This window comes from Drosophila navojoa, chromosome 3 (genome assembly GCF_054131105.1).
Source record: "Drosophila navojoa isolate 15081-1374.11 chromosome 3, UAZ_NAV_1.0, whole genome shotgun sequence".
In the NCBI taxonomy this organism is placed as follows: Eukaryota; Metazoa; Arthropoda; class Insecta; order Diptera; family Drosophilidae; genus Drosophila; species Drosophila navojoa.
In genome coordinates this window covers 12,127,565-12,146,015 of record NC_142891.1, presented here as the reverse complement: position 1 = coordinate 12,146,015, position 18,451 = coordinate 12,127,565, and the positions used below count along the sequence as shown (strand labels likewise).

At 36.5% G+C, this 18,451-nt stretch overlaps 4 protein-coding genes across 6 annotated transcripts in view; 2 read left to right on the top strand and 2 right to left on the bottom strand.

The window, feature by feature from the left end:
* The first annotated feature begins 120 nt into the window (after positions 1 to 120).
* Positions 121 to 10,731, top strand: Cpr (Cytochrome P450 reductase). Of its 2 annotated transcripts, XM_089258616.1 has the most exons (6): positions 121 to 639; positions 6,400 to 6,594; positions 6,664 to 7,006; positions 8,515 to 8,639; positions 8,714 to 9,964; positions 10,039 to 10,731. In XM_089258616.1, exons 2-6 carry the CDS (start codon positions 6,410 to 6,412, stop codon positions 10,181 to 10,183), a joined length of 2,049 nt encoding a protein of 682 aa, XP_089114742.1. In that variant the 5' UTR covers positions 121 to 639; positions 6,400 to 6,409; the 3' UTR covers positions 10,184 to 10,731. The 2 variants fall into 2 exon arrangements, with proteins under 2 accessions (XP_089114742.1, XP_030243010.1); XM_030387150.2 differs by lacking the exons at positions 121 to 639; positions 6,400 to 6,594; positions 6,664 to 7,006 and adding an exon at positions 8,084 to 8,442.
* Positions 10,732 to 10,829: 98 nt separating this feature from the next.
* Positions 10,830 to 18,451, top strand: part of slam (slow as molasses) — a 78,367-nt gene continuing 70,745 nt past the window's right edge. Inside the window, exon 1 of the mRNA XM_089258615.1 lies at positions 10,830 to 10,971. The gene's annotated coding sequence lies outside the window, so the exon portion shown is untranslated. The remainder of the gene's footprint in view (positions 10,972 to 18,451) is intronic.
* Positions 10,952 to 14,226, bottom strand: LOC108658345 (uncharacterized). 2 transcript variants are annotated; one of them, XM_030387151.2, is made up of 4 exons: positions 14,161 to 14,226; positions 13,069 to 13,462; positions 12,840 to 13,008; positions 10,952 to 11,724 (listed from the first exon to the last, which is right to left on the bottom strand). In XM_030387151.2, the coding sequence occupies exons 2-4, from the start codon at positions 13,434 to 13,436 to the stop codon at positions 11,005 to 11,007; spliced, it is 1,257 nt and encodes a 418-aa protein (XP_030243011.1). In that variant the 5' UTR covers positions 13,437 to 13,462; positions 14,161 to 14,226; the 3' UTR covers positions 10,952 to 11,004. The 2 variants fall into 2 exon arrangements, with proteins under 2 accessions (XP_030243011.1, XP_017966494.2); XM_018111005.3 differs by lacking the exon at positions 14,161 to 14,226 and having other exon boundaries at positions 13,069 to 13,487.
* Positions 14,850 to 16,808, bottom strand: LOC115563718 (uncharacterized). Its single transcript, XM_030387152.2, has 3 exons — positions 16,410 to 16,808; positions 15,398 to 15,872; positions 14,850 to 15,339 (listed from the first exon to the last, which is right to left on the bottom strand). The coding sequence occupies exons 1-3, from the start codon at positions 16,772 to 16,774 to the stop codon at positions 14,926 to 14,928; spliced, it is 1,254 nt and encodes a 417-aa protein (XP_030243012.1). The 5' UTR covers positions 16,775 to 16,808; the 3' UTR covers positions 14,850 to 14,925.

Sequence of the window (18,451 nt, the reverse complement as noted above, 5' to 3'; positions counted from 1 at the left end):
TTATTTTTGGTTCCCTCCATTGTGATCTGCATACTCAGCTTAGGAAAGTAAGTTTCGTTAAGTTTGCTGATTGACCGATAGTTGAGCAATTAATGGCAGCAGCACCACTTGAGTAACAATAACAACAGTATCGCTTTGTTAAAGCTGCCGATCGGACGTGGTTTTATTTTGCGTTTATAATTCCGATGAATTAAGCGCAAACTATTTATCAATTACATACACGGCAATTCAGTTCAATTTTAACCGTACACCGACACGGGACAGCTTAACGCAAACATCTAGACTCTAAAATTCCTTATACAGTAATTAGTCAATTACGCTACAAATATAAATTTTACATACATATTTGTATGTATAGGTGCGCCTTCTCGGTGTTGTTGCTGTTGTTATAGCCGCTGCTGCAGTCGTCGACGCCGTTGTCGTCGACGTCGCTGTTGTTGTTGTCCCGTCGTCGTGGCTTCCACTTTAACTAAATAAAACAAATTAAGCGCTCGCGCAACGTCAACGTGTATAAAAAAAGAGAAAAGAGGAAAATCGAAATAAAAAGGAGACGCCAATAACAGAAAAGCATTCTAGGCGCATGCACAAACCTCTGAACGGGGGCAACTAACGCAATTTTGTATTTACAACGCATTCACTGTAAGTTCTACGCATTTAAGATACATACAAATATGAAATATCTTGAGCCGATTGCTCGATTCGTTTCGTTTCGTTTCGTTTTGTATGCGGCATTTGATGGTCAAGGTTACACCAACAAGAGATCAATATATACATACATACACGCCCTCATACATAATGTACACGTGTGCGTATGCGTGCATGTATATGTACTCGGCGTACGTGTGTGCGAGCGAGACAAGCAATATTACTGACGTAGTATAAAGTTCATTACCTGTTGCTGTTGCGTCGCTATTTCTTCGTTGAGTGTGCCAGTGTATGAGTGTTTGTGATTTTCTTTTTCTACCAAACAGGTTGCATGTTCGTTAAATTTTCAAGTAACATAATACTAGGCCCTCTCGCTTGCACTCTCACTGCTTTCGCTTGAAACGTTGCTGAAGCATGCGGCATCAGCAATTTAATTCAATAAATTCTCTCTAGTTTTTTTTTGTTTCGAAATATGTGTGTTAGTCGCGCCCTGCATATTGAGCTGAGCTAACCTCGCTTCTCTCTATAATCTGATGTATGGTTTTGTGTGTTGGCTATTTCAAATAAACTGTTTCGCACAGCTGTTTTCGGCTTTCTTATCAGTATTTCTACAGCTGACTTTCGATATCGAAATAACAGTTGATAAACTTTGAAACTGATGTTTGATTGTTTCAAATAAGCTGTTTACGAATTTCTTATCAGCATTTCTATAGATGATTTTCGATATCGAAATAATGTTAATAACATTCATATTTACGCTTTTTTTACATTCAACGGGTAATTGAAAAATTTATAAAATTTCTACATACATTTTCAATATTTGAAACTTATAATTATATAATTTATAAAATGTCTTCTAAATAGATTATATAACAAATTATTTAATTGTTTTTATATTTTTTTTATAAAATCATTATACATGCATAAAAATTATAAGTTTAAAATTATAAATAAATAATAGAAAAATATAAATTATAAAATTTAAAAATTATGTTAAAAATAATAATCATTTATTGAAAATAGGTAGTAAAATTAAAATCCTTAATTTTTATTTGCTTTTTCTAAATTCTATATGTTTTTATTTATTATTGACTCATTCGAACTCACTGTATTTATTTATGTATTCAAATAATTGAAATTTGTTTTTTTTTTTTGTGTATTGAAAATTATATTAATTACAAATTTAAATTATGTAACAATTATATAACATTTTATTTAAAAAGTGTGGTTTTAAGAAAGTGTTTATGCTAGCGATAAAAACTTTTTAAAACCATTTTAAAACTGAAAATAAAATGTTTTTATTTTATAACAATATTTTTCAAGTTATAATAGATATTTATTTTTTTGTAGCTACAAAGTTTCGCTGAGTTTGCTCAACAGCTTAAATTGAATATTCACAAGTTTTTAATTTTTTTTTTTCTATCTATATATCTATGCATATTCAGTGCTTCTATTTTCTATTATTAACCAAAACGAAATATGAAATAAACATATATTTGTATGTATTAATGTATGCATATATTATATATATGTCTGCTAACTCTGACATTGAAACAAATACAAGCGATTGGGTTTATTGTTATGGCGAGGCTGTCTTTGCTCTGCTCCAATATACATGGCACACACACATACACATACGCACTCACACAGACACTTGACTTGGCCCCGTTGTGTTAGACAAACACAGTTTTTAAAACGGCAACAATAATGTGCAGTGATAAGAGAGCGCTCATAGTACATTTTTGCTCATTCATGCTTACTTTTGTGTTTAATGAACTCACTTTAGTAGACGAGCCCATCGAAATCTCTCGGCTTGACCAGCTCGTGGAGCGCTCTCTGTTCCTTTGGCGGGACAATGAATTTTTGCCTAGTCAACATTCGCGAGCAAAAAATCGATAGACATTTATTTACTTATTAATTTTTTTATATTTTAACTCAAGCTCAGATTCGAACCTAAACGTAAGAGATCTTACAATAAGCAAAACTTGTCAAATTAACAATGGAAATCAATCTTAATATTTGTGTAGAATTTTATTAAATTTTAAGTATTTGGTAAACTATGATAAACGGCAAGGTTTCTTATATGTGCAAGTAAATGAATTTGAGTTTTTCGATCTGAAGAGTCAGCCGACTTCTTTTTATATAAGTTGAAGTGTATTTAAAAGCTCTATTGGTAATGTAAATTTTAAAATTAAAAAATTGTTTTAGTTTAAAGAATAAACAAAGAATGATTTAGCTTTTTGTTATATTTTATATTACAATGAATTTAATTTTAAATTTTTTATTATTATTATTATTTTGTTGTTGTTGTTTAATTGAGGTTAGTTTTAATTGAATGTCAGGGCAAAGGTACATGAAATAAATTGTAGGAATGTTAATGAACTATGCAAAATGCTTACGTCGGATGCATAAGCTAATTCCAAAGTAGATAGAAAATGGAACGAGTAGAAAAGTGATATCAATTAGATGTTCTTTATATGTCTATATAGTATATCAAATATCGTATATGTATGTAAATTTTGACAAAAGCCGAAAAATGCGTGACTTCCTGTTCTCGGAACACAAAAATTGAAGTGCAAATGCTGAATTATATAATGATACATAAGTACGAATTCCTATATATATATTTTTCAATACTTTTGTGTTTATATGTTTTATGAGAACAGGACAGCACGAAATAATTCAGGTGAGGCTACGAAATACATATATGGTATGTTTAGAAATACAAATATTTAAACAAAATAATGAAAAAGAAAATTTAGTTCATACATTCGATATAAAATGATAATATCATATTTACACATAATACATAATTAATAAAATACATCTATCAGAAATATATAATATAATGTTAATTTCTACTATCCAGAAGAGAAATAATTATTATATGAATAAAAACCATTTTAGAGGGCTTTGAAATAAATGATTGAAAAAGTAATTTTTATAGAACTTATAATATTGAAAAATTAGATTTTTTTTAGGCATTTATATAATAATATTTTCAAAGAAATTCGTTATATAATATATAAATTGATATTCAGCTGTGGTCATAAAAAATAATAGTGCGAACATTAAATATTCGACAATGAAATTTAATGAGAATCATAATATTTAAAAACAAAAATTAAGATTCATATTAAGATTAGCATATTTCTTATTTATTCGGGAAGAAAATAATTAAATAGTTTTTCTTGAATTTCATAGTGACTCTTCACAAATGGCAAACACGATCAACAATTATTAATAGCTAGTAACTACATACATACATATGTATATACAAATACACGCACACACAATAAAATTATATATTCAAGTTTTGTTGAAATGCAATTGCAGTTTTAAAAATTTATCAACTAATTTGTTATTGAATATTGTTAATATGATTGATATATGTATATATATTTTAGCTATTATTGTAAATAATATTTATATAATTGCCTTATACTTTTTCGCAATTGCAATACAAATCCTTAATTAGCTTCAATTTCGAAATCGTAATGGTGTTACACACACACACACACACACACACACACGCACTCTACCTGTCCATTTCTGACCTACAAAACTTGAGCAGTTTTTCCGCGCCCGTCTATGCTGTCTTTACTTTGTTTTTGTTGTGTGTGTTTCTTTTTTTGTCATTGCCTGAGTCGATTAACCATTGAACACCTTTTATATTTTTAATGGCAACTTGTGAAAGATACGGAGCAGTAGTACGCCATGGCTGGGTTCGATTTGCATACGTGTCGACGCTGACGATTGTCGACTGTCCGTTGTCGGTTTGTCGGCTGTCGCCTCGGAAATTGTTTAATATTTATTTTTTTGCCATTTGCTGACCACAGCAACAAGAACTAAAATATTGCGCGAATATTTTCAAAGCACAAATACAAACGCACGTAGTCCAAAAACACATTAGACATTAAGAAACCTGCTCAAAATTCAAGGTGCAAAGCCAACGTGTTTAATATGATTGACTGTTCCCGTTTTTATATGTATGCGTGTGTGTAGAGACATTGAATATATATATGTTTGCATATATATATTTATACTCGTGAGATGTCGGTTAAAGATCAATGTTTCCGATAGTAAAAAGGGAAATTAAAATAATAATTTTTTTTTTTTTTTTTTTTTTTTTTTTTTTTTTTTTTTTGTATTATTGTATAAATAAATGTATAAAATAAAATATATAAATAAATTTGCTTCCTAGCTTATAATTTAAAAACAAGAACTATTCATCGTAAGTCCGTAAACATTCAAATATATTCAATAATATTCGAAGAAAAAAATACAGAAATAAAATAGCACAAATTTGTTGTAAATAATGCAAAAACTTTAGAATTTTGTATTCAAGAATACAATCGAAATGTTCACAAGGTTTTGTTATTTGGTTGCATTTATTGAGCCATTACTGTATAAATAATATGTATTTTAATTAAGAGCGTTTAATTTATATAATCTATATTAAAATATTTGTAGAGTACTAACAAAAAGATAGGCTGCCTAATATATTTTTTTATAGTACTATCCAAACTATTATCTAAAGGTTATTGATCTTTAGAAGGCACTACAGACACTACAATACATATGTATACACATATATATTCTACATACGTGTGTGTACATGTACGTATTTAAGTCTATTTGCTGTACATATAGTATATATATGTATGTAAGTATTTAACACTGACGTAATCAATGCCGTCATATGTGTATATGGATATACATATATGTACATATATTTTGGTCGAAACAATGTCAACAGAAACGTAAATATCACTCGAGTTTTTGAAATAGTACTTTGTGTAGTTCACTCAGTTATCTTTCGTCTTTTGTTTACACTCAGCGTTACGTTGCCAAAAGAAATGTAATATTTTCATCATTCTCAAAGTCTACAAATTCTTATCTCTCTCTTTCTCTCTCTCTCACTCTCTCCTGGGCTGGGAATTTCGTGCTGAGCGTCTGTTACTGATAAGCAAACCGTTTCATTTCGCATAAAAACTGTTGTCGGAATGGGGTTGGCTGTTAGTTAACAGTGCGCTGTTAAGGTGCACAGACGAAGGTGAGCGAACGGGCAATGCGCATCAAGTTGACTGTTAACGCGCGTGTGTGTCTATGTCTATATTGTGCATGAATTAAAGTGAATTTGAAATGTAATTAAAATCCTATTAACAATCACACACATAGGCGACTGTATATATTTATATGCATATGTATGTGTGCATATCTGTACGTGTGTGTAGCAAGACAGACAGCTCGGGTAGATTAGCAACAATTTAAAAACTGATTGCATTTCGTGTCAATGTCAATGCGAGCTGATGTGCGTTAGAGCGAGATAGTGCCATGGCGCTCAGTTTACCGTTAGAACAAGTGCGGAAGCCTGTTGATATTGTTATTTTCTTTTTATACATACATATATACTTTTTTTTTGGTTGCCGTTAGACCCATGCAAAATAGATCCAAAACTGTATTCGCATTAAAGAGAGTTCTATTCAATTGTGTGTGTGTGTGAGTCTTTGTGTGTATGAGTATGGCATACGTGGCATACATTAAGTGCGTGCTCAAAGTGCGATATGTAAATGTTTAGAAGACACTGTTTAGCTCCCCCTCTTTCACCCGTTCGAGCCCCCGTAGAGCTCCAGCTTGTGTAAAGTGTATGCAAAATCGAAACTATCACGCATTTTTATTTATATATTTTTTTTCTTTTCTTATTTCTATTTATATATTTTATTTTATTCTGTATTTCCCTTTCCTTTTCAGACCTTAGACCATGGCCAGTGAACAGGCACCCATTGATGTAGCTGGAGCGGCAGCGGCTGCTGCTGCCACCGGAGATGAGCCCTTTCTGGGATTGCTGGATGTGGCATTGCTGGCGGTGCTGATCGGCGGTGCGGCCTTTTACTTTCTGCGCAGCCGCAAGAAGGAGGAGGAGCCCGTGCGCAGCTATTCCATACAGTGAGTAGCCATTGTAAACCACAACTGTACAAACAAATATTAGATGACCACCACCACCACCAATCACAGGCCGACTACAGTCAGCACCACCACGGCCACGGATAATTCGTTTATTAAGAAACTGAAAACCTCCGGCCGCAGTTTGGTTGTCTTCTATGGCTCACAGACGGGCACGGGCGAGGAGTTCGCCGGCCGTTTGGCCAAAGAGGGTATTCGCTATCGACTCAAGGGCATGGTTGCTGATCCCGAGGAATGCGACATGGAGGAGCTGCTGCAGCTGAAGGACATTGATAACTCATTGGCCGTCTTCTGCTTGGCCACCTACGGCGAGGGTGATCCCACGGACAATGCCATGGAATTCTACGAGTGGATCACCAATGGCGATGTCGATCTAACGGGCCTTAATTATGCGGTAAGTGTACAGTTATTTTTCAATGCCGTGTGCCTGATAAGGCATCTGTTTCGCTAAGCGTAGCGTCGATTACACGATTCGCGGACGCTGAGGCACAACAATTCTTATCGAGCAATGGCACATGCAGATAGCGTTATCTAACTCCCCAACAAGTTAGAAAAGCTATGTAATAAGCGTTGCCCGTTGATAATTTTTGCTTATCAAAATATTAAATTTAATATAAATATTCCTATTTAATAGCAACAAAATCGGGCCTAGATAGAGTTGTACAGTAAAATTGATTTTTTGTTGAGCGAGCAATATAATCAGTCAAGCGATTCAAATGGGCTTGAAGGACGGTATTTATAGATAATTATTGAAATAATTGTTATTATAGGTTGAGAGGGTGAAAACGCGGGATTGATAAAGTCAACAGTAGCTATTATAGTTTAGAAGAGAGTCAGACTGTCTGACTAATAGTAGTAATTATATATTGGAACTGTAATAGTGGATTTGTTTAAGAGAGAGAGAGAGAAAGAGAGAGAGAGAGGGAGACAGTTTGAATAACAGTACTCACTTGTTAGCATTGATAATAATTAATGAATTAATATCAAAACTGTGTATTTTCTTATATATTTATTTTTTTTATTTTTTTTTTTTTATTAAAAAAATAGGATTTTGGAAAATAATTTTGTATATTGTATTTTTTTTCGAGCATATACTGTAGGTAAAATTTACTGTGAGATTGAAATATTCCGTATGACAGCATAACACTCTAGAACATTTGATTGATACAAGGCTAAAAATTATATATGTATTTCATTATATATTATTTATTATAGAAGCAAAAGTTAATTCTTATAGCACAGACATTTCAAAGTTATTACTATACTTTTTTATTTTTGTTTAATAGTTAAGCATTTTATTTTATTTTATTTTTTTTTATTTGTTTCATATAAATAAAAATCTTAATTAATTGCTAGCGTGCGTCTGCCTGTGACGTCACAGCTTTAGTTCCTGTTAAGTCTGGTTCACCTTCTATTAAATGCGCCGCACACTCAGACAGGCCATGCTAGAGCTGGTCACACTGCGGCGCACGTAACAGCTGTTGCTGCCAAACGTGCACACGCTCGCACAACTGTTGCGCAACATTGTTTACTATTTGCGATGCGGAATGTGTGTTCATAATTGAAATAATACAAGTTTTGCTGAATGAAACAGAGATTGCCATGTGATACGTCTGCACTGGCGGCTGCTGCGGAACTGAAACAGAAAACTGGGCGGCAACAACAACGACAACGACAACGATGCTGTGCACGCTAAGCGGCGCCGGCGTCGCCGTTGGCCTTCGCACGCGTCGCTGTCAGTGGACGGGTCGTACTTTGCTCTGGCTATTAAATAATTTATATAATAAGACAACAACACGCGTAGACAACGGCAAACAGATCGAGCATGGTGTAATAACGTTATATGTCAATGGCTAATTACTGTTGTAACAATTGCTTTTCTCGCTTTGCCTCTGTATGCAGGTATTTGGGCTGGGCAACAAGACCTACGAGCACTACAACAAGGTGGCCATCTATGTGGACAAGCGCCTGGAGGAGCTGGGCGCCAATCGTGTCTTCGAGCTGGGCCTGGGCGACGACGATGCCAAGTGAGTGTCCCCAATGAAGTGTCTATAAAAATCTCAATCAACTTGATGTTTATTCAACTTTTTTTGTGCCTTAGCATTGAGGATGACTTTATCACATGGAAGGATCGTTTCTGGCCCGCTGTCTGCGATCACTTTGGCATTGAGGGCAGCGGCGAGGAGGTGCTGATACGCCAGTACCGCCTGCTCGAGCAGCCCGATGTCCTGCCGGATCGTATTTATACCGGCGAAATTGCGCGTCTGCATTCCATGCAGAATCAGCGTCCACCGTTCGATGCCAAGAATCCATTCCTCGCTCCCATCCGTGTCAACCGGGAACTGCACAAGGGCGGCGGCCGGTCGTGCATGCACATTGAGCTGAACATTGAGGGCTCGAAGATGCGCTACGATGCCGGCGATCATGTGGCCATGTATCCCATCAACGACAAGTCGCTGGTGGAGAAACTGGGACAGTTGTGCAATGCTGACCTGGATACGGTGTTCTCATTGATCAATACCGATACGGATAGCAGCAAGAAGCATCCGTTCCCCTGCCCAACCACCTATCGTACGGCTCTGACGCACTATTTGGAAATCACTGCTATTCCACGCACTCACATACTGAAGGAGTTGGCCGAGTACTGCACGGATGAGGCCGACAAGGAGTTTCTGCGCAGCATGGCCTCGCTGGCGCCGGAGGGCAAGGAGAAGTATCAGAGTTGGATACAGAATGCCTGTCGCAATGTGGTGCACATACTGGAGGACATCAAGTCGTGCAAGCCACCCTTGGATCATGTCTGTGAGCTGCTGCCACGCCTGCAGCCGCGCTACTATTCCATTTCGTCGTCGGCCAAGCTATATCCCACGGATGTGCATGTGACCGCTGTGCTGGTCGAATACAAGACGCCCACGGGTCGCATCAACAAGGGCGTGGCCACCACATACCTGAAGAACAAACAGCCGGCGGCTGGCGAGGAGGTCAAGGTGCCGGTGTTCATACGCAAATCGCAATTCCGACTGCCCACAAAACCGGAGACGCCGATCATTATGGTTGGTCCGGGCACTGGACTGGCACCGTTCCGTGGCTTCATCCAGGAGCGTCAGTATTTGCGAGATGAGGGCAAAACGGTTGGCCAATCGGTGCTGTACTTCGGCTGCCGCAAGAGCACCGAGGACTACATCTACGAGTCCGAGCTGACCGAATGGGTCAATAAGGGCACGCTCACCCTGAAGACGGCGTTCTCGCGTGACCAGGAAAAGAAGGTTTATGTGCAGCATTTGCTGGAACAGGATGCCGATCTGATATGGGACATCATTGGCGAAAAGAAGGGACATTTCTATATTTGCGGGTAAATGAAATGGAGTGAAATTGAAATATTTCATTTAAAATTTACATTAATTTTTATTCTCTATATATTTCCAGTGATGCCAAGAACATGGCTGTGGATGTTAGAAATATTCTAACGAAAATCTTGTCCACCAAGGGCAACATGAGCGAGGCGGATGCTGTGCAGTATCTGAAGAAAATGGAGGCTCAGAAACGCTATTCGGCCGATGTCTGGAGCTAATCGGTGCGCGCATTATTCAAACGTTCTCTCTATCCCTCTGCATGAGTCAAACAAATAATGAAAGCAATGAAAACAACAACAAGATGAAAATTATAAAGAACAACTAGAAGCCACACGTTTACATAAGAGTAAAGTCGTTTTAGATAATAAGCCTAACTAAATAAATTAATTATACAAATCGGTTTGGGAACTTCAGCTTCGGTTCAACAAACAAACGTTTAAGTAGCGTTTATATCTAATTCTAGTGTTAATTTGATTGCTTATATGAATATATATACATTATTATGTATGTATCTTTATATATGTATGATGCCTTTTGATTGTTGTGCAAATTAATTTGATGACGATGTTAATTATAAATAATGATTTTAATCGTAATGTAAGTAGTTTTGTATGTATGCAAGTAATTGAAGCCATGCATTCAGTTAATTTGTAAACATATTCTATTGGTGATTTCATAATGCAACTGAAAACGATTTGTGCAATTTTAAATAAATATATCAAATTGTATTTTATTTTCCGAACAATAAATGTTAGAAATTTTAAAAGCCTATTTCTTTAGTTCTGTTAACTAACATTCAATGTTAATGTTAGCTCTTTTTACGTGAGCCTTTTACATTGAACTGTCTGGCAGCGCTGCATTGCAACGGTAAATGCGAAAGTGAAGCAACAAGTGAACAATTGAAAAGTGCGCGTAATCCTACAGAAAAACTTTATTTTAATTTGTAAATACATGTGCAATATATGCTTGTATATAAACTAAGCTAAAACAAAATACACATCGTCAGGTGAGTGCGGCACCCATTCATTATTACTATTCCTCAATCCAAGACACCTGCTCGCTCGAAATGCGGCAAGGTGTAGCGCAGCGTCTCAGCCAAACGCTTGGAGGCAAACATTTGCTCAGATTTTTTCTGGGCAAAATCCGCATCAGTGAAATTCTCCAGATTATTGTCCGCCGTCTCGGCCTTGTCCTGGCTAACTGTTGGCAGTATGCCGTAATTGGCAAAGAATCCATAGCCCTCACGCCGGTGCACCTCGGCCAGCACCTGCTCATAGCTGGGCACCGGCACCCCCATGTCCAGAGCGAGCAGCGTATCGGCCAGACGATTGTGATAGACTTTCAGCAGCTGCGGCCGCTTGTGCTTCAGCACATCCAGGCTGAGGCTCGTGTAGAAGAAATAGTTCAGATCAATGCCCGGACTGCCCCAGATACTCAGCTGAAAGTCTATGAAGATCACGTCCTGCAGCTGCTGCGCTCCATTGTACTTGAAGAGCATGTTGTTCACCCAGAGATCGCCATGATTTAACACTTTGATCTCATTGTCCACTGGCGCCTGGGCACGCACCAAATTCACCCGCTGCTGCTCCATATATTTGGCTATTTTGCCCGCAATGCGCTCATAGCCTGCCCAGCTGCTCACCAGCTTGTGCAGCTGTTCGCCGTTGCCGGCAAAGAAACGCATCAGCAGGCCGTCGTCCTTGTTCAGCCCGTTCGGGGATAACATGCCATCGCCATAGGCTTTGAATATTTCCGGATCCTAAAGGCGAATGTTAGAGAAGAGAAAGGGCAATGTTAATTGAAAGATTTTTTGGTGGGAATAGGAAGTCTGTTTGTTTTTCTATGTATATGTAATTTATATGATCCCCTCTTGAAAATTGTTTTTAGATATACATAGTTATACTCATATTACATTTATTAAAAGTTTTGTGACCTAGATCAGATTGAATTGAAATTTTATTGTTTGATGATAGCTTTTCAAATATATAGAAATGTGATGAACATAGATTTTGTATATGAAACTTTAAGCACTATTTTGCTAATACTTTATACCATAAAATTTAATAATCATAGATCATATGAAAACACTACAATTTTTTTGTATTAGGTAAAAGAAAGTTTTATCTGATAAATGAATATATTTCTACACTGGTATTCATGTTGTCAGAAGTACTTAGTACTTTATATGTTTTTATTTGAAAAATAAGCCGCAGCTTTAGGCTTAAGATCAACAAAGGTTTTTTTTTTGTAAACCACATAAATTCTGCTATAAAAGCATAACAGATAATGGTAATATATTGCAGCAAGAAGTGAATAGCTAAAACTAAAATCATATAAGTCTAAGCTCGTCATATAAAACGTAAGGAAACAATAAAAAGTCTTAAGCGTGTGCGACTGCGAGACTAAAATCTAAATATTTGAATGCTTTGAGTGATAAGAAATCCAAATGTTAGAATTTGAGTCCTCTCGGTCTCTTTCTCATTCACTCAGCTTCTATTTGAGTCTCTGACTTCCTCTGACTCTCCCCTCTTACTCTCCCTCTCTCTCTCTCTCTCTCTCCCTCTGCCTGTCTCCCCCTTTCTGTATATTTCTGCTCCTCTCCCTCGCTTTGTCTGGCTTTGCGTCCCCTCTTACTCTCCTGGTCTTTCTCTCTCTTTCTCAGTCTGCCTTTAGCATTCTAGTGTTATGTTTTAAAGTTATTATGCAGGATATAGAAAATGGAAAATTATATACTTTCTACTTTAATATATATATGAATGTATTCTTCTATATACATATATATATATATCTTCAATAGCATTATAAATAATAATCAATTTGATATTCATTCTTCCTCCTACACATCCCCATCAAATATATATTCCACTCACTTACCATCACTGCCAGCACCATTGAGGCTGCATGGAATTCCGCTAAGCGTTCCATGACCAGACGAGCATGCTTCTCATCCAAGCCCGTTTCACGCGAGCCCATCACATAGCCGAGCCGGCCGAGATCCTCAAAGACCAATGTGTTCTCTGGCTGCTTCAAGCACTGATAGAGTCTGAAAGCAGAACTTTATTAAGTCATTCGCCAGCTTTAGACTAATGGAATCTCCCATTACTTGGGTCCAAAGCGTCGCTTGCACTTCATGAGCAACTCGAGTCGCGGCAGCAGCTCGTAGTACGTGATCTTCTCCTTCAGGTACACCTGCAGATCCTCGATAAACTCTATGGAGTCAATGCGCGGTATGCTCTTCACAATCACGCCCGTTTGCTCTTCCTTGCCATCCCTTCGGCGATAGGTCAGCTTGACGCGGTAGATTAGACTGCAATAGTTCTCGCCGGTGCTGCTGCCCAGCGCGCAGTGGATGCCCACCAACTGGACATGGGACGTGCGTAGCATGGTCTCCAGCACCTCCTCGAAGAAGGCAACATCCAGGTGCTTGGGCGGCGATGCCACAACTGCCTGATCGTAGACAATGCTGCACATGTTGTGATCTCAAGTGGTTTGAAAGGCTTGAACGAATCGCTCGGCATTTTATACGGATGTACTCACAAAGGCGAATGTTTGTTTTATATTCGCGTAATTAATTCTATCTATATATATATAAATGAATATAATTTCGTCTAATAGCCGACAATCGCGCCTGCTTGTCTCATTTTGTATATAGAGAAAATTCAACACGCGACCTTTTAAATCACACACACATACATACACACATATGTATATACCACACGCATAGTAACTGTCTCGAAACCAGTTATTTTAATTTTACCAAATACGTTTTATTAGTTTCTCTCGTTGACTTGCTTTGTCGGCTAGCAAGTTCGTCATTCGGAAATTATCAGATCGCATTTCGTAGGCCCACCCGCTTATGTCTACGATCAGCGTAATCTTTATCTCCTGCCTCTTGACTCTCAATCGAATCGAGGTGCGCCTCCAGATAATCAAATAATTTTCTCACGTCTCCAGCTTTTATTACCCCTTCTCACTCCCACTCTCTCCCACTCTTTCTCTTTTTATTAAATATGATGTAAGCAATTTTATTATCATTTTATAATCTTTGACAGACATGCAAATTATTGTTGTTCTTCTCCAATTACTTATAATTATTATTCAAGTTGTTTTCGCCATATTCAAATAGCCCAAATGACATATTAATTATCATCCATAATCCTATTCGCAATTTGAATATTCTACGTTTGGTACGTACCCAATGCGACTGTTCAGTCTCAACTCAATTTCTAGACTCGTCTAATCTTCATTCCATTGAGATTCACAGCGGAATGCCAGCCGATTAAAGAGTGCGCAATCTTTTAAATAAATCACTTGGCAGACAGCTGGGATGATATACTTACACATATAGTATAAACCCATTGAACAACGGGAACTTGGTGCATATTTGATTATGTTATTATGTAAGAGAGGAAATGTATGAATGATCCTAAACTATATACATATATGTATGTATAGTGTATATATCTGGTTGTTTTAGCTATATAAACACAATCAATCTCTATACGTATAAGCATCAGGTTTTTTACTCGCGTGAATCTTTACTTCTCTCTTTGTTGATTAAAATGACTTTTAGATTTTTTAGTAATACTGTACGGCATATCCGTAATATTTAGAAAAGGGCTAGGCGTGATAGGTAAATTATTGTCAACTTAGGTTCTATTTACCTTTTGATTCGTAAATGTTTTTCTCCCACACTTTATCTGTTTATAATAGTAATTTTCTTATAACAGCTATAGTTATACTAAAACTCTTATGTGATCGGAATGACATGCGATCATGCAATGCTTAAAATAAAACGGAATTCGAATGATATTTTGCTCCGGGGTCGTCGGAAATAAATGCATAAAATAATTAAAAAGCAGTTGAGACTCAATTGAGCAATAATGTAAGGAATCATGTCATTTTTATTGTATTTGAGCCGCTTTGAATGAGAACCAAATGCATTCGCTGCTCATTGCCTTCAATCGAAGACATGCAAGTCATCCAAACGCTTCAACGTGAACTTGAGGCTCTCGAGAGTGCGTGAATTGCCTTCGAACATCAGTTGAACTTTCTGCCTGGCGAACTCCTCGTCGTGAAAGTTCTTCAACGTGTTGTCCTCCGAATCGATGCCGATCATGCTCATTAGCGGAAAGAAGCCGAAGGCGACAAAAAATCCATAGGCCTCCCGTTCACGTATCTCGGCCATAATGTCCTCATACTTGGGCAAGGGTTTGCCCCACGGCAGCTGCTTCAAGCAGTCCAACAGTGCATCGAAATACGCATCAATTAGCTGCTGACGCTTGGTCTGCAGCACATCCAGCTCCAGGCTCGTGTTGAGAAAATAGTTGACATCGAAGCCCAGACTGCCGTAGAAGCACAGCTGGAAGTCAATCTGCCAGAAATCTTCCATGAGACATATATATCAATGAAATAGAGCTTTCAGCACTTACCAATCTCACCTGCTGCACCTTGCAGTGCTCGTCGTACTTGAAGAATATGTTGTTAATCCACAGATCTCCATGGTTGAGCACATTGTAAATGCCGCGCAGTGGATAAACCGATTTGAGCACACGCTCCGTGAAATGTTCATGATAGCGATAGAGTTTACGTGTGATCGAACCGAATCCCTCGCAGTCACTGATCAATGCCGCCAGCTTAAGCAGCTGAGTGCCAAAGAGCAGCTTGAAGGGCTCCGACTTAATGGCATCCATGTGCAGCAATCCAAACGGATAGCGATCTATGACGGTCTCTGGCTCATGCTCGGCCATGACCATAGTCAGAGCATGATATTCGGCCAGCTTACGCATCACCAACTTCGCATGCTCCACGTCCAGGCCCAACTGACGGCATTTCAACTGATAGCCCTCGCAGCACAGATCCTCGAAAATAATCGTCTGCTCGGGCTGTGTCGTTGAATAGTAGTGCCTAGGTGGGGAAAATAGCATTGTAGAATAGTGAGAAAAAGCTTGAATATAAAGTCTAGATGCAAACTATATTTAATCTAGACTCAAACTGTATTCAATCTGGACTTAAAGTATATTCAATTTAGACTCAAACAATATTCAATTTAGACTCAGTATAGACTCAACCAAGACATAATCTAGACTCAGTGTACACTCAAACTAGACTTAACCTAGAATCAGTGTAGACTATATTCAATGTAGACTCAAACTATATTCAATCTAGACTTAATTGAGACTCAGTGTAGACTCACTCTAAACTAGAACTAGACTCAAACTATATTCAATCTAGACTCAGTCTAGACTCAATCTAGACTCAGTGTAGACTCAATCTAGAATCAAACTATATTCAATCTAGACATACTATATTCAATCTAGACTCATACTATATATTCAATATAGACTCAATCTACACTCAATCTAGGCTCAAACTATATTCAATCTAGACTCAAACTATATTCAATCTAGACTCAAACTATATTCAATCTCGACTCAATCTCACCTGGCGCCCAATGTCCAGGTCTCCTCGCCTGCAATCGAACGCCACATGAGCGCCTCCAGCTTGGGCTTGATGTGCAGATAGAAGACAGTCTCCTTGTTGTAGATGTGGAGGCGTGCCAGTATAGCCTGCTTCTCAGCTGGCATGCACTTGACAATGAGCGAGCATTCCAGCTGCTTGCGTTCGGCTGTCTGGTACTTGACATTCGCTCTATATATATTACTGCAGTAGTTCTCGCCGCCGCGCGTCAAGTCCGTCAACTTTACGTCCAGCACTTTCAGATCCTGCTGCTGCAGGCCATGCTCCAGGCTACGGCGGAAGAACTGTGGCGTTAAGTAGAGCGGCGGCTTGTCCGTTGCATCCGACATTGTGTTGAGTTTTGAGTTCGCCGTCGCGATTGATGGCTTTATATGGAAAATCAGAGTATTCACTTAGTTCAGGTTCAATTAACCCCAACGTAACGTCTTTGGGTACAGCTGTTCGCCACTTGATTGGCTCAATAGAAGTGCATTCGATGTCTCGACTTTGGATTAGCGGTGGCTGCTTTTGATGCACTCTACAAGAGCTAAACTTTAATCGAGCATGCACTTTGATTTTTTATAACTAGGGCATTTTAGATTGAGAAAATGAGAATTAACTTTCTGTTTTCTCCTATTGAATTGAAATTTTTAATTTACCAGTTTAATATTTAAATTTAGTTTGGAAAATTCTAATTTCATTTATCAGGTTATATCATAGTTATCTTTATTATTAAATTCTTTTTATTTTTATGTATTGTTATTTATTTAATATTCAATATAAATATGAGCTTAAATATGAAAAGCGTTGCTATATTTTAGGATACATTATCTTAATTATAATTTTCTTTGCTTTATTTTTAACTTTAAACTTTTAAACTTTAAAATATAAAATACAAAATATAAATTATAAAATATTAAATACAAAATATAAAATACAAAATATAAAATATAAAATATAAATTATAAAATATATAATATATAATATAAAATATAAAATATAAAATATAAAATATAAAATATAAAATATTAAATACAAAATATAAAATATTAAATACAAAATATAAAATATAAATTATAAAATATAAAATATAAAATTTAAAATATAAATAAATAATATATAAAATATAAAATGTATAATATTATATATAAAACATAAAATATACAATATATAAAAATTAAAATTTCAAATATAAAATACAGAAATATAAAATCCATTAAAATTATCCCACTGTACTACACTAAAACATTGTAGATTATAAACAAATGGCTCTGCCCCCCATCTTATCAATCGACAACAGCTGAGAATAGAAATAAGTGAGAGTGCTCTAGGTGGGAGTGTCAGACTAGGAGATAGACTAAACTCGTCGATGAGTGGCAGTCAATCATGATAATTTCTAATATACATACGTGTATGTATGTACATATATTTATATACACATAGCAAACAGCACACATAGGCATGCGCTCTGCGTATTGCGCAGTTTATGCAGTGATGGAGTTTATGGACTTTAAATGAATTGTTGAATAACATTTCTTTGAGCAGTAATAATTTAAAAAAAAATTTGCAAGAGTTATGAAATGAGTTTCATATTTAAATTTATTGAAAGATATCAAAAGTCTAAAAAAAAAATATTAAATATATATAGAAATATATACGTATGTACGGTCACTGCTACATTACGTAAGCCTTCATCAAATTAATAGACCCTAGTTGTAATTTTCAATGGGTTCTGGGTACAAGAAAAGGTAAATAAATATCTGAGTAATTATAAATTATTAATGCAGATTTATTTTGCATTTTTTTATTATCATTATTATTATTTTTTTAAGAACGATAAAAAAAAAAAACGAAGGCAGCTCCAATACAATGAGTATGAAAATAATCAGCATTTATTATTGTCGTAGTCACTTAATGTAATCAGTTTTTGAAGTTTTGTTTTTGCTCTTGCATTATCAGTTGCATAATAAAAGCCCGAATTTCATCTATTTTTATTTGAATGTGCTTATCGCCCTTGTCTAGAGATT